This window comes from Cydia splendana, chromosome Z (assembly GCF_910591565.1).
Source record: "Cydia splendana chromosome Z, ilCydSple1.2, whole genome shotgun sequence".
NCBI classification, from domain to species: Eukaryota; Metazoa; Arthropoda; class Insecta; order Lepidoptera; family Tortricidae; genus Cydia; species Cydia splendana.
Genome location: NC_085987.1, coordinates 8063485 through 8077217, shown reverse-complemented (window position 1 = coordinate 8077217; position 13733 = coordinate 8063485). Strand labels below are relative to the sequence as shown.

Genomic DNA, 13733 nt, shown 5'->3' with positions numbered 1-13733 from the left:
GTGTCAAGCCAAGTTCAAGCAAAGGAACTGGCTAGCCAGCGCCGAGTGTAATATTACACGAACCACTTGGTGCCACTTTTGACCCTTCTATAACTCAAAACATCTTTAACGTAAACACATAAAACTACGTGTGTTTAATTATATCCATAAGGACATCTAGAAGCCCAAATTTCATGAAGCTAGCTCAAACGGTTATAAAGATATGAAGGTCAAAAAGTCATAAATTTTGGCACTGACTGACTGACATATAGTACCTAAACCTAACCTACTTTCAGATGACCTAGAAGGATGAAATTTGGAATCCAGCTCGGTTATTGTATGTAAGCGTAGGAAAAAATCTAAAAAAAAAAAGTTAAAAAATAGGGGGGGTCCCCATACAAACAAATATTTTTTATTTGGGGCTGTCCATACATTACGTCATCGATTTTTGACGATTTTGGACCCCCGCCCCCTATAATCATCCAAAAATCATGCATCAAATGACCCCATTTCCTCCTACTTCATGCTACCGTCATCCGATGTCCAGACCCCCCCCCCCTAATTTGAAATGACGTAATTTATGAATAGCCCCTTTGTAGCGTTGGAACCGTTACGAGCAGATATTTGAACCTTCCCAATATATGTATTATTATATTTGCTATATAAAAGAATAATAAAAATAAAGTTAAGTCAAAAAATAAGTGGTGCCCCCATACAAAAAACTTGTAATACGCGCTAAACAACCGGCCAACGGTGTGTCGTCGGCGGCCCGCGGCACCACATAATTATACAAAGAACAGAAGTAAAAACCATGCAGCGGAAACATAAGAAAAAACATTAAATCTCAATACCTGCCTAGTTTTCTTTACAAAAAGTATTGATATCCCACCAAAAACATAAATGTAAAAAAGGAGAGCCAAGTTCAATACAAAAATTATGCTTGACTGTGAGGTTCGCCGCAAAAAGAATGTAGATCTAAATGGGTGCCAAGTTCTATGCAAAATCCAAATATGTATTTATAGGAACAAAGTAACATTATAAACAAGTATTAAACTCTATTTCTTTGCTTTATTGGATACCTATAACAATTGCTGTTATTTAAAAAAAATGTGAGATCTTAAAGTAGGTTAGTCGGTAGGTCGTAGGGTAGGTAGGTAGGAATGAAAACTGGCCAAGTCAAATCTAACCTAATAAAGCAAAGAAATAGAGTTTAATACTTGTTTATAATGTTATTTTGTTCCTATAAATACATATTTGGATTTTGCATAGAACTTGGCACCCATTTAGATCTCCATTCTTTTTGCGGCGAACCCCACAGCCAAGCATCATTTTTGTATTGAACTTGGCTCTCCTTTTTTACATTTATGTTTTTGGTGGGATATATATCACTCAATTCGCTCATTTCGCTCAGTGGATCGTAGGCTATATTGTTCACGAGTGAGTAGAGAGAAATGTCAACCAATCAGATATATACAGCCATAAGTGCGACCAAGATGGCGAATCACGCGATGAGACCCAGCCATGTTTTCCCGACACCCTCCGAATTCTTCCGAACCGCTCCGAAACCTATTCGCATCGGCCGGCTGATTCGAATCATGAATGGGAAAGAGCGCGCAAGGAACACTGAGATAGATGAGTTACTGAGCGACTGAGCGAGTTAAATCATCAGTGAGTTGAAGAGTGAGCGAGTTCAGTCAAAATATATAGTTCATTTAAATCACTCACTCGTGAACGACACATGTCTACGGCAGATAGACAGACAGACGTACCTACATACATGGCGAAACTATAAGTTGACTACGCAACCCTAAAAAAACAAGAATAGGATAAGTCAGAAATGTCAGAATAGCGGGAGTAACTATACTGAACAGTGTTGAACAGTGTTGAGTATTTAGGTGTTACGAAGAGCACAGAGCTTTTTTTAGGCCGTGCGATTACTTGTTAGACTTGAGTGTTGATTAACTCTTGCCTGACCTACTTAATACTACTATACTGATATATCAAATAGGTCAGTATGGGACTATCTCGGCACGTCAAACATATCTGATGGGCAACGTGGAGCTCATTTGTGTTTAGAGATGGGTAGTGAGTAAATACTCACTGTAAATACCGAGTAATTACTCAGTATTTACTCAATATACCCGTATTTACTCGTTTATACCCAAATTGGTGGGTTCAATACTTGTTTATAAACTATTTAGAATGCTGAAAAGGGCATATAAATTTGTAATATAGATGTATTTTGTAAGCCACTACTGGATTAAGTATTAAAAACTGTAAGAAATGTATTTTTAAGAGGGGCACTCCATACATGTAACTAATTGTCACAATTTATTTTTTTAAGAAACCACCAACGTGTTGCACGTCATTAAATGGGTCTTTAAAAATAACTGGAATGTTTTTAAGAACTTTTTTGGATAAATTGAATATTTGTGAAAAAAAAACCGTTTCGTAAGGCCAAAATAATGTTTATCTCTCCATAACTTTCGAACCAAAGTTCAGAAAAAATATGAAAACATATCGGGAGAGTAGCCGTAGAATAGAGCACAAAAAACAATATTTTGAACATGATCGGTTGAGCCATTTCTGAGTTTTCTTTAAAAAACCCTTAATAAAAGGTCGTAAGTGCCGCGTAAACACGCACTTTTGCGCAACATGCAGTTATCTAGAATATCGATAGAATTTAAGTACCATATTTTAAAAGTAAATACCTACTTATTTGAAACAAAATTGTTAACTATGCACTATCACAATTTGCCTCTCACTGATAATTACTTTTTTTTTCGAAATTAAGCGTCCTATATGCTTTTTATTTTATAGATATTGTTAATACACGATAGCACTCTTCAATAAAAGACAATTTTGTTCTTAAATCTCACTTTTTGAACATTTTATAAGCAATCGTTTTTACCCACCTAAATGAGTAAATACGGGTATTTATCGGGTGCTTTGAGTAAATACCGAGTAAATACTCAGTATTTACTCACCCCTACCCATTTCTATTTATGCTGCATTTTCTAGAATATCTGTAGGAAACTCATTTGGGTAAGTTGGAGAGAATCGACTTCCTAGGATCTTCCACTACCACACAAATATGAATATCCAGCACTGAGTAAGTAAGTCCACTACTGATCAACATTACCTTATAGCATACAGAGCTAGTTATGACATCCAATTTAAGAACGAAGTACACGGACTACTCAACATTTCCATGTTGTAATGATTCCCTGTTTTTGCATATCGTAATTATGTTGACCGGGTTATATTATCTAGACGAAGATGTCAATAAGAATTCGACGTGTAGGTATTTAAAAAAAGATCTAGTTGTAGTACTTAAACACTTTATTGCACAAAACAAGTACATAACACAGAGAATACAGTAAATGTGTACAAAGGCGAACTTATCCCATTAAGGGATCTCTTCCAGCTAACCCTTCTATCGTATCGACATCGTATTATTTGGCTCAAGACGTGTTTCTTGACGTTTCAAATTTACCCCTACTGACCCATTTCTACATATGGACTAGGTATTACTTTGTAAATTTATAGGTGGAGATTAACCACTGTGTAATTGTACTCGTTTCTACTCTCTGACTTTCCTGGGCAATGAGGTGAACGTGGTTTTAATCGTTAATTTCCCTTGGTTAATTGGTTCGAGTTTCCGGTTCTGGCCCCGGCTAGAAGTACGCCTTAAACCATGGATTACGCTCAATTATATACTTAGAATCGCTTACAGGATACTGGTACCTATTGCTTTATACGGAAACTTGCTTTATGTGTTTTTTAATGGATGTGCATTACATCAACATCGCAAAGACAGCGCAAGCCAGGACACTTTAATGTCGTTGTAAAAATAAACACGAACCTTTCTATAAATAAATTCTTAGGTACATGAGAAGTTTGCTTCAATATCGTTTAGATGATAAAAAGATTTCCATTTTGTAAAGAAAATGTTTTGGTTTGGTAAATTTACATTAAATGTCGTTTTTATTATAACTACTCGCTTGTACATAACCTATATTATTAGTTCTTTAGAATTTGAACCTATTATTAATTATCATAACTAAGCAGCGTATCCGGCATATTCTTAGAAAAAGCCAAGCGAAACTGTAGTACGAGTAGATATGCATTCTAGCAATATTTCCCAATATTTCCCACTGACACGCTTAACTTTTTCAAGTAAGTTTTATACATTTTTCAATACTAACTGAACTTCAACTGGTTTAATTTGAAGCAATAATTATTTTTGTGGCGGGAGTGTGCATTAGACATATATAGACAAGTGGCGGGAAAGAGGGGAGGCCTTTGCCCAGCAGTGGGACACATAATAGTAGATTGTACAACAAGGGCATAAAGTGACCCATTTTTACCCGAGGCAATTTTTTGGTTTGAGCGAAGCGAACACCAAAATAGTAGACGAGGGTAAAAATGGACATTTATGCCCTTGTTGTACACTTTGCTTTTCACTTCGATTGCGAGGAAAAAAAATATATTTTTCACGGCAATTTACACCACGAAATTGTCGTAAAGCGAAAGAACATAATACATAACCAATTCCCGCCAACTAACTTTTTAATTATTTTTTTTTAATTTTCAACATGTGATCAGAGTTTCAGACGCTTGGTTTTCTGCCAAGTCAAACATTTCGGAGCATTTTTGAACGATAATCGACTCCTTTTTTATGTGATTTACTAAATTTAATGACAGAAAATACGGATTTCTAATAAATTGTAGCAAAAATAAAATAATATAACAAGTTTTGTCATCTACACAATTTTATTACTCAGTAAAATTGTGCAATATGTTTTAACTGTTTGGCTGTTGAAACCGATTACCTTAGTCTTAGAAGAAAAATTTACTTTTATGCTCTAGAGCATAAAATGCGATTTTATGTCGTCTACGATCGACATAAAGGTGCACTTTTTGAGCATGAGAAGTGAAAATTATTTTAATGTACCTACTGCGCATATTAGTAGCAATGGGAAAGGATTCAAATGAGCATGCAGTTTTTACTGAAATGGTGCATGGTATGACTGACATGACATAACTGTATGATTAATGAAATGGTTCAATACTTAAACATAAGCATTATGATTATGAGATTCACATGCGCTAACATCATTGTCTCGCAGTTTTTCTCAAGCGCGTGTCTTCCATACTCTTGCATAATCTCATACAATTGTTTTGCGACTGGATGCAAACCAAATCACGGAGCTCCGCGGGGCCGTGTCACTGAAACAAAAGTGAGACGCGTGTATATATTTATATACTCGTACGCTTTGATCTCAGTCACCTAATTACAATTACGACCTTTTTACAAAGATCCCTATCTATCACTAGATGGAACATATAAAGCCGCGTTCGCTCTTACCGCCCATATTGCACATTGGCATGTGAAGTAGTAAGCTGCAGGCTGAATAGATAAGCTGCTTACTAATAAGCAATGAGTCCGTGTTTATTGTCGGACTATTTTTTGTTGTGTCGTGTGTTAGAAAGTTATTCGCAGCATATTATAGTAGGTAAATTATTTATAAGGATAGACGATTGACATATCAGCCCAAGGAAGTCCACCCGTTGCACAGGCTACAAGAATATTGTGTTCATTATAGAGGGAAATACGTCAAATACCGTAATATACCATGCTTGGCAATGGGATTGGCAATAGTAGTACCTCACGCTGCTGCCTTCACCTACTGAACGCTGTTGTCATCACCAACGGAACGCTGTTCTTAGATCTGGCTGCTGGGATCCATGAAAATGCGAGATCTTATGGTTGGCAATCCATGTTTTTAATGTCGGTTGTTTATAGAGATGCAAGGCCGAAACGCGATAGTATGCTAGCTAGTATTGTATCCAGTTACATTGACATCACGCTTCAACTATTTCCACCGTTCACATTCATACTCTATGATTTCTCAACGATCATACCAGTAGCAGATACCCTTAAAGATTTCATTTGGTAGTGTGCAATCAATCTTAAATCTTAACAGATCTTTTTTTGTATTAAAGCAGTGTCAGAATAATGGGTTTCACGAATGGTAATTCCTAACCAAGGTTTCATTTTATAGGAATTCGCTTTAAAATCTCCAAAAACTTGCGTTTGGAGATTTTAAGGCGAATTCCCAAAATTATCGAACTGGGCACTTTTTATCAGCTATCCCTATTCCTTACTCGCCAGACTTAGCTCCGAGTAATTTCCAATTATTTCCAAAATTATCGGCGGACATCCGTGGGATTAATTTTGATGATGATAACTGCTGTGGAGAAGTTTACGTAAACTTCGCAATTATTTTTTTGTAGCCGGAGTAAAATAATAATAACGGCACTTAAAATGTAGGTATATAGAAGGAAAATGAAAGATTTTTTATGTATAGAAAAAAAAGGAAATTTTGTAGAATAGTTATAAAAATATTTTGGTTTGACCTAGAAACTTTTTGATTCACTCTCGTAGGTACCTACTTATATAGGGTGGCTAAAAAATAACTGCATTCCCGTTGCTAGGGATTTTGGGATTATACTGAGCAACTTTTACTATCGGACCAACCCCAAAATCGCGAAAAAATAATTTGGCTGTTTCATACATTTTGGCTGGTCCATTTTCTATGGGAGGGTAAATATTTTTTTTTCGCGATTTCACGGTTGGTCCCATAGTAAAAGTTGCTCAGTATACCTAATCTTAAAACCTCCCTGGCAACGGGAATGCAGTTATTTTTTAGCCACCGTGTATAATTAAGAATATCTCTTGTAGTTCAGAAGCATTAGGAAATTGAAAGCTAAAACTAGTCTCATTAGATTGTTTAACATAGTATAAGTAGGTATTTGTGATTCCATTATAATTTTAACACAAACATATTAACGTGAATTTGCCGGGTGCTAAGCTTTTACACAACACTAGTCAACTTAAAATAAAAGAGTCGTGTGATTGTGATTCGAATACGGAAGGGCTGACGTTAGCAGCTGCTACCGGCCAATGCGGGCCATTATCAATAGGGCTGACTCGCGAATCAATGATAAAGCACTTCGGTGGAATAAAGACTCATGTGTTTCGAGAAAAGCAAGGGTTAACTTTGAAACAGGCTCGTAAAGGTAGTTCAAATGTCGAATTGAGTTTTCTGCGCAGTCTGTGATATAAAGTTGGTGTGTGAGTGTAGGTGCCTACTAGTCGTTAGGTTAAAGATATATTCCAGGCAGATCCCTGATGTCTGGTTTAAAGCGTGTCAGCGTATAACCAATGTCCAATACACTTTCTTCATACACAGGCATTTAACTTTAACGCCAATAAAAATGTTTTTTTTTTTTAATAAACAGGTGTAGTCGACGAACGATTGGTGGCATTGGTATTTAAATTAAAATCTAGACCAACATCATAACAACCCAAAAATATCTCTGCACAGTCTACACAACCCAAATATTATAATAGGCAATAAGGTCGTGTAATGTACGAGGTGTTTCTCTCCACCACAATCTCGCTAAGCCGAAAACATCACCTCATATTAGCTCTAAGTACGATAGCATCCAAAATATCTATACTTTTATTCTAGCTAGACTCTAACAGATCTGTAGATATCTATGCGCATTAGTAATACCAAAGAGAATAGATAGTATAGAGGGCTATTGCCATAGTAAATTTTGTAGTCACGGTACATTTACTGCCATCTATCGACACACGATTAAAACTTAAAATAAAATTGAAAATGTATAAATTAATCAAAATATGTATACTTACGGATAAATGATTTTTAATTTTTATTGTTCCATACTGACCCATGTTCGTTCACTGATATGTGTTCAAATTGTTAAATATCAAACGGTTTCGTCAACGCCATCTAACCGAGAATAGGCCAAAGGTATGGTGCCATCTATTCGAGAATGACTTTTTCTTGATTTCCGAGGCACGTTTTTTTCTTAGACTTTATTTATCTTATACGGAGTTACATATATCTTTGGTAATACCTAGTCATATTTATATCTACTTATGCCTAACTACAGTTGGACCTCTCTTTAAATCATCCCAACCCTACCATCGTTGACATACCTATTAATACGATGTTCCTTTTTGTTTACAGGCAAACAACAACAACAACAATAATAATAACAACGCAGAGTACACAAGAAGTTTGCCTCGAGTCCGGCTCGATGGCGGTGGTCAAGTTGCAAACGGTAACGCTGCGTCGCGACTTCGGTGCTGGGCTGCACCACCCTCCATCACCGAGGAGGAAGCTGAAGACGAAATCGAGGAAGACGCTATCTCGTTGAGAGCGTTGCCTGTGCAAGGTAAGAAATAGGACATAATGCACCTGTATTTAAAGCTCAAAGTTCACTGTGAAAAGGTAGATGCATAGTTCTCTAGTTTGCACGGTTCTACTTAAGACGCCATCTAGCGTCGAGTAGCAGTACTATGACGAGGTTAGACAGCTGTTAAATAAGTAAGCAGCATTTGAACAGCGAACTTATGTCACGCTAGGTGGGGCTTCTAACTCATCCCTAGTTGGCATAGATGGCGTTGTTTACTATAAATTAATAACGGCAGAGATTAAGGTGTAATAATTGTAATATTTATGACTTATGAGTGAGTCCAGAGATCGGACAGATTGGCGTCATTGCTCGCAATAATGTGGACATGACTCCAAATTTGATTAAATAATTAATCATTTAATTATTTTAATTTTTTTCCTGAGATTTAATTTTGTTCCCTATAGTCAATAAATAGGACTTAAATATATTTTTGATATAAAAAAATGAGTACCTACAGAAAATTTGGAAAACGTACTGATTATTTACTTTAATAAATTTACATTATAAGAAATCTTTGTGTTATTTATTGATTAGGAATCAAAATTAAGCCTCAGGTAAGAAATTAATTAAATGATTAATTATTTAATCAATTTTGGAGTCATGTCCACATTCTTGCGAGTAATGACGCAAATTTGTCCGATCTCAGCTTATGACTCATTCGTATTTTGGGATAAAACAATGACCAAATGAAAATCGTAACTCTTAGATCATCCGTTTAACTAATAATAGTACTTATTAAGAATTGTCTAATCGAATTTGGTTTGTGTTACGACGGGCATAATGCTTCGCGGACTAATCTTGAACTAATAAACACTAACTATAATTTCTGTAGGTTTGCATATTCGACGACACGCGAAACTGTGTGTTTTTTTTCTTATCCGTGTTTGATTCGGCCATGTGAAAAAACATCCCACGCTTTTCTTTAACATTTGCTACGTGTAGATATAGTCGATTTGCGTAATGTGCGGGGTTCAGTTCAGACTAGAGATTGATTTCACGGTGTCTCGCCCTCGTCCCCGAGCGGCGCGTCAATTAAGCGGACGAGTCCTAATTGTGCCCATTTCATGCAGCCAGCGGCGCTGTCACACTCGAATCAAAATAGCAGCGTTTGTTAAGGTACTGAAGCAATTCTCTGATAGGCAGTTACTCTTTGACTCAGTGCTAGTTGCACCATTTTTGATTTGATTTCTAGCGCATTTAAACTTGCCTTATGTTTCGGCAGATTTTCACCAAGGTGTCAATGGTGTCACGTGCCTATTTTAGAACAGTTAAGCATGTTTCGTTACTGAAAAAATATTAGGACAAAAAACTTTAACATCAGCAACCTTTATTTAAAGTGAGGCTGACCATAACCAATCTTTATTTATGTTGACTTTTATAGTTCAAGTCAGTGCGAATCAACCATTCACAAAAAATATGTAGTCTAATTCTAATTACCGTAAATCAATTAATACCATAACAACGTAACGGAATAACGTATGTAAACTATGTAACTATGTTTTTTTTGTATGATTAAATAATTTAATAAGAGTTTGCTTCTGACATCATGACAAACAAGCGCGTAGGTTGTACAGTAGTGCATAATTATTTTCCATTGTTTTTTACGGAAACGTACGAACGTGTCTTGCTATTGCAGTCAGTATCGGTACTAAAATTACTGAGGTTGACTGAAGAAGCATGACAAATATGCACTATACGTATGTACTGTGTCACATTCCATCATGTGACACAACAGGGCAATCGAAGGTTTAAACAAATGCCACGGAGAAATGAGGAGTGGATAAAGATCCCTAGGGTATTAAGGGGTTACCTAGAATTTTGACTGGATGCCATATATAAATATTTTAATTATTTTCTTTTATTAATATATTTTCTTCTTCTTGTTTACGACGTTTAGGGATTTAGGTACATTAGCTATCTATTAATTAGTGTGCCATCTTCTTAGCATGATAATATCTAGTAGTAGGTATGTACAGTGCTGGTATTTTTTTCCACTAGGAACGAGTCAATGACATCGGAGTACATATTCGTTAAAATAACAATAAAATTTAATACGAAATCTCTCATCAACATCATAAAATTAAAATAAAACAAAACGGCATTCCCTCGAAATCGCCACCAAAGCGTGACGGTCTTTAAAGCCGAGTTCAGTTAAAAAATTAACTCCAGCCTCCCTGTTATTTGAGAAGTGACAAACTATGCAGCGTGACAGAAGATCGGGACAGAATCGATTAGCGTCGCGCGTCGCGTCACGGAGCGCACTCTTTCGTGGTGCAACAGATTAAATTCAGCTAAAACACATAACCACTCGCCTAATATAACTTGATGCCTTTAATACGAGTACGTAATAGCAATGTGCTATTGGAGATCACTATTGTATATCATGGTGTGCTTGAGGATATGCGCTATGTAATGTGTGTTTACCTATATGAGTTTAGTTTGGGGTAGGTCGATCTGTGTAAGACTAAATAAATTACAAAAAAAAATGTTGTTTACTCTTATAGCAAATGACTGGATAAGCGTACCTACCTATAATATTATACGTTATTGCCTTTGGTGCCGTTAAATATTTCTAAAACCAATACAATTACTTGACTACTGGTATAACTGTAATCTAACTTAACGAGACATAGTAATTTGATAGAGTCGGACCAAGACAAGTCTGCCACGATTTTGATATCACACGCAGTGCAAGTGTTATTTTAATGTCATACTTCTATAAAATTATTTATGACGTATAAATAACACTTGCTCTGCGTGTGCTAGCAAAATCTTTGCAGACTTATTTTGGTCTAACTCTATATTTAAGCATTTAGCAGGCATCTTACGTCCTCCGTGTGTATCTTACATAAGTCGGTAGTATCTTAATGCTAGTTTTGACAATTTTTTTAGGCCGTTTCAGTTATTTATAACAAGTCTATAAACAAACTAATAATTGCATGGTGCACCAATGTAATGACAAAAACACCCCGCAGGCTAACAAAAAGCAAACTAGCTTGTAGCAACCGCATACGCAATCCTTACGGTCACATACGGTTTTTCAAGTAGAAGTTTCAAATTACTGAGCCATTTGTCGTATATCACCAGTAACCATTAAAACGGTGGCGAAACAGTTTTTCTTGGCACACGCAGCGCAATGAATTCTCCTCAGCATAGCTGGTGCCAGTGCATGCCTGCAGCTTTTATTAGTGTACGCTTCTACCCCTGTACTGTATGTATAGTTGTCTAGATGTAGGGCTAGTTGCTTACTGTTGTAATGAACACAAATATATTTTAGGTCATATAAAATAATATTACAACTACACAAAAAAATGTTTACAGGCCTGGTCTTGTCATCTTCTAGAGTCTAATATTATCTGGCATGGAGTAGATATAGTTGATATTGATTGTTGAATCTCTATGGTAAAAGTACCTACTTAAAACATACTGTCAGTGCCTTCTGTGCCTTCCATCAAGTCCGCTGTGACATCGACAATGATATCTTATTTGAATCGTCTAGTTCTGACAGGAACATCAATAGGTAGCGCTGAAAGTTTGCCCATTTATATCAATAAATACTAACATTTAATATGTCGTACTACTCGTACTCATCCTTATCAGTAACTACAGGAAATTGATATGTAAAGGAGTATAAATCAATTCTATGGGCTTCTGTCTGATAATTAGGTAATCCTAATCTTGACATCCCCTAATGTTTTGTCCAATTTACACTCGATATAATAAATACCTACTCGTATACATACATATTACAGAGACGTTGAAACCTGTAAATAAATATAGATAAACTCTTAACAGTAATTAAATAGCAGGTTAGAATTTTTAATTCCTAACTAATGACACGAGCATGTTGTGTATCAAGAAAAAAAAAATTATGTTATGAAATATTATGATACAATTATTGCATAACTTCATGTCGTAAAAAAATGAAATAAAAAACTCAACTACCTATAGAAAAAAATACCTATTAAAGCATATTATACTGGAAATACGATCTCGCGGGAGTGCCATAAAGATTGAAGTAGGCGCATGTATTGGTAACGTAATGACTTATTGCTTACAAATATTTTAGCAGTGTTACAATATGTTTGTTTACACTGGAAGTTATTTATATCTCCGTTGAAATTGCTTGTTACGATACAAGTATCAGGTTACTTGTGACACTCATCCTAAAGGAAGCTTTGGCATATTTTGTTTGTGCTCAAGAGGTGTTTGATATACCTATTTTAATGTATAAGAATAAATATAAGTATAATACTAGTAGGACAGATCTTATATGGATATTATTAGACGGAAACACAAAACAAATAGCATTCTTTCCTCCCTGCATAATAGGCAAATATTTACCTTCCAACGTACATATGTGAGATATGCATGAATGCAAAAGAGTCTGATATATAAGACATTACATATCCAGCTCATTTCGCCACAGTCTGATAAATAAGACAAAGATCTGATTTGGTTTTTACAGCACATTTATAACTCCCGTAACTATGCCAACCTTACTCTGCGTGGTACAATTGGCGACACGACACGAGCACGCTCGATCAAAAATTGCTGGCGGTTAAAAGGTTAAGCTTTGATGTTACATACCTAAACGCACTTAAAAATGGTTTTCTGTTTAGTCTTGTTGCTGTCATTTATGTTTTATTTTATAAGTTTGTAGAACCACACCGTGGCGAAAAGTCAGACAGATTTTTTCTGAATATGACAACCACTTTACAGCTTCGGTTGACATGCGTGTTTGCTACGAAATTTCCTAAGTAGAGGAAACACGCGGGCGATTGACGAGCTCGAAATAACTGACGGCTCCAGTTCGTCCTGTTGGAGAAATTTCTAATTCCGTAGCGGGTCGGCTTGCTTTTGTTTTTGTCGGTGCCCGCGGTACCTGTTTGCCATATTTCGGTAACACCGTCGGCTAAGAGCACGCAGTGAGAATCTAATGTTTTGAGTAAAATAATTCCAGTAGGTATGGGTAAGAAATATAAAACATTAATAATTTTTAATTTACGATACATTAAAAAATAATTAACCCGTACTTACCAAACTAATAGGTAAACATGTTGCAACTACCTAACGAATCCTACTTTGCTCGGACAATGAATGTAAGTATTTGTCAGTTCACATTAAACGTGTATTGGCCATGACTCATAATCACAAGGTACTAATAGGGAAGCTAGCTCCGCCTGCCGATTGGCCACCACCGCGACGCTGTCAGCCATCACCTCGGGCATACTAATGACATTGCCATAAGTAATTCAAGTGTAAACGAACCTGTTCTGCCGAATGTTCAGAAATGAGAGACTAAACTCAACGGGGTACTAGACTTGGTTTTACAAGATTTTCTTCTTTGTATGATACTTTTACAAACGAATAAATCTGAAAATGATATGCCTAGAACATCTTGTGAGGCCGCTTTTAGATATTTAGTAGTAAATTTATTGGACCTGTTACGTGCCAGT

General features: G+C 36.1%; 1 protein-coding gene across 1 annotated transcript in view; it reads left to right on the top strand.

Moving 5' to 3' along the window:
• LOC134804185 (ras GTPase-activating protein raskol) overlaps positions 1 to 13733 on the top strand; it is a 166092-nt gene that overhangs the window by 56729 nt on the left and 95630 nt on the right. The window contains exon 5 of the mRNA XM_063777118.1: positions 8046 to 8253. Within this exon, the coding sequence (XP_063633188.1) occupies positions 8046 to 8253 (208 nt within the window). The remainder of the gene's footprint in view (positions 1 to 8045; positions 8254 to 13733) is intronic.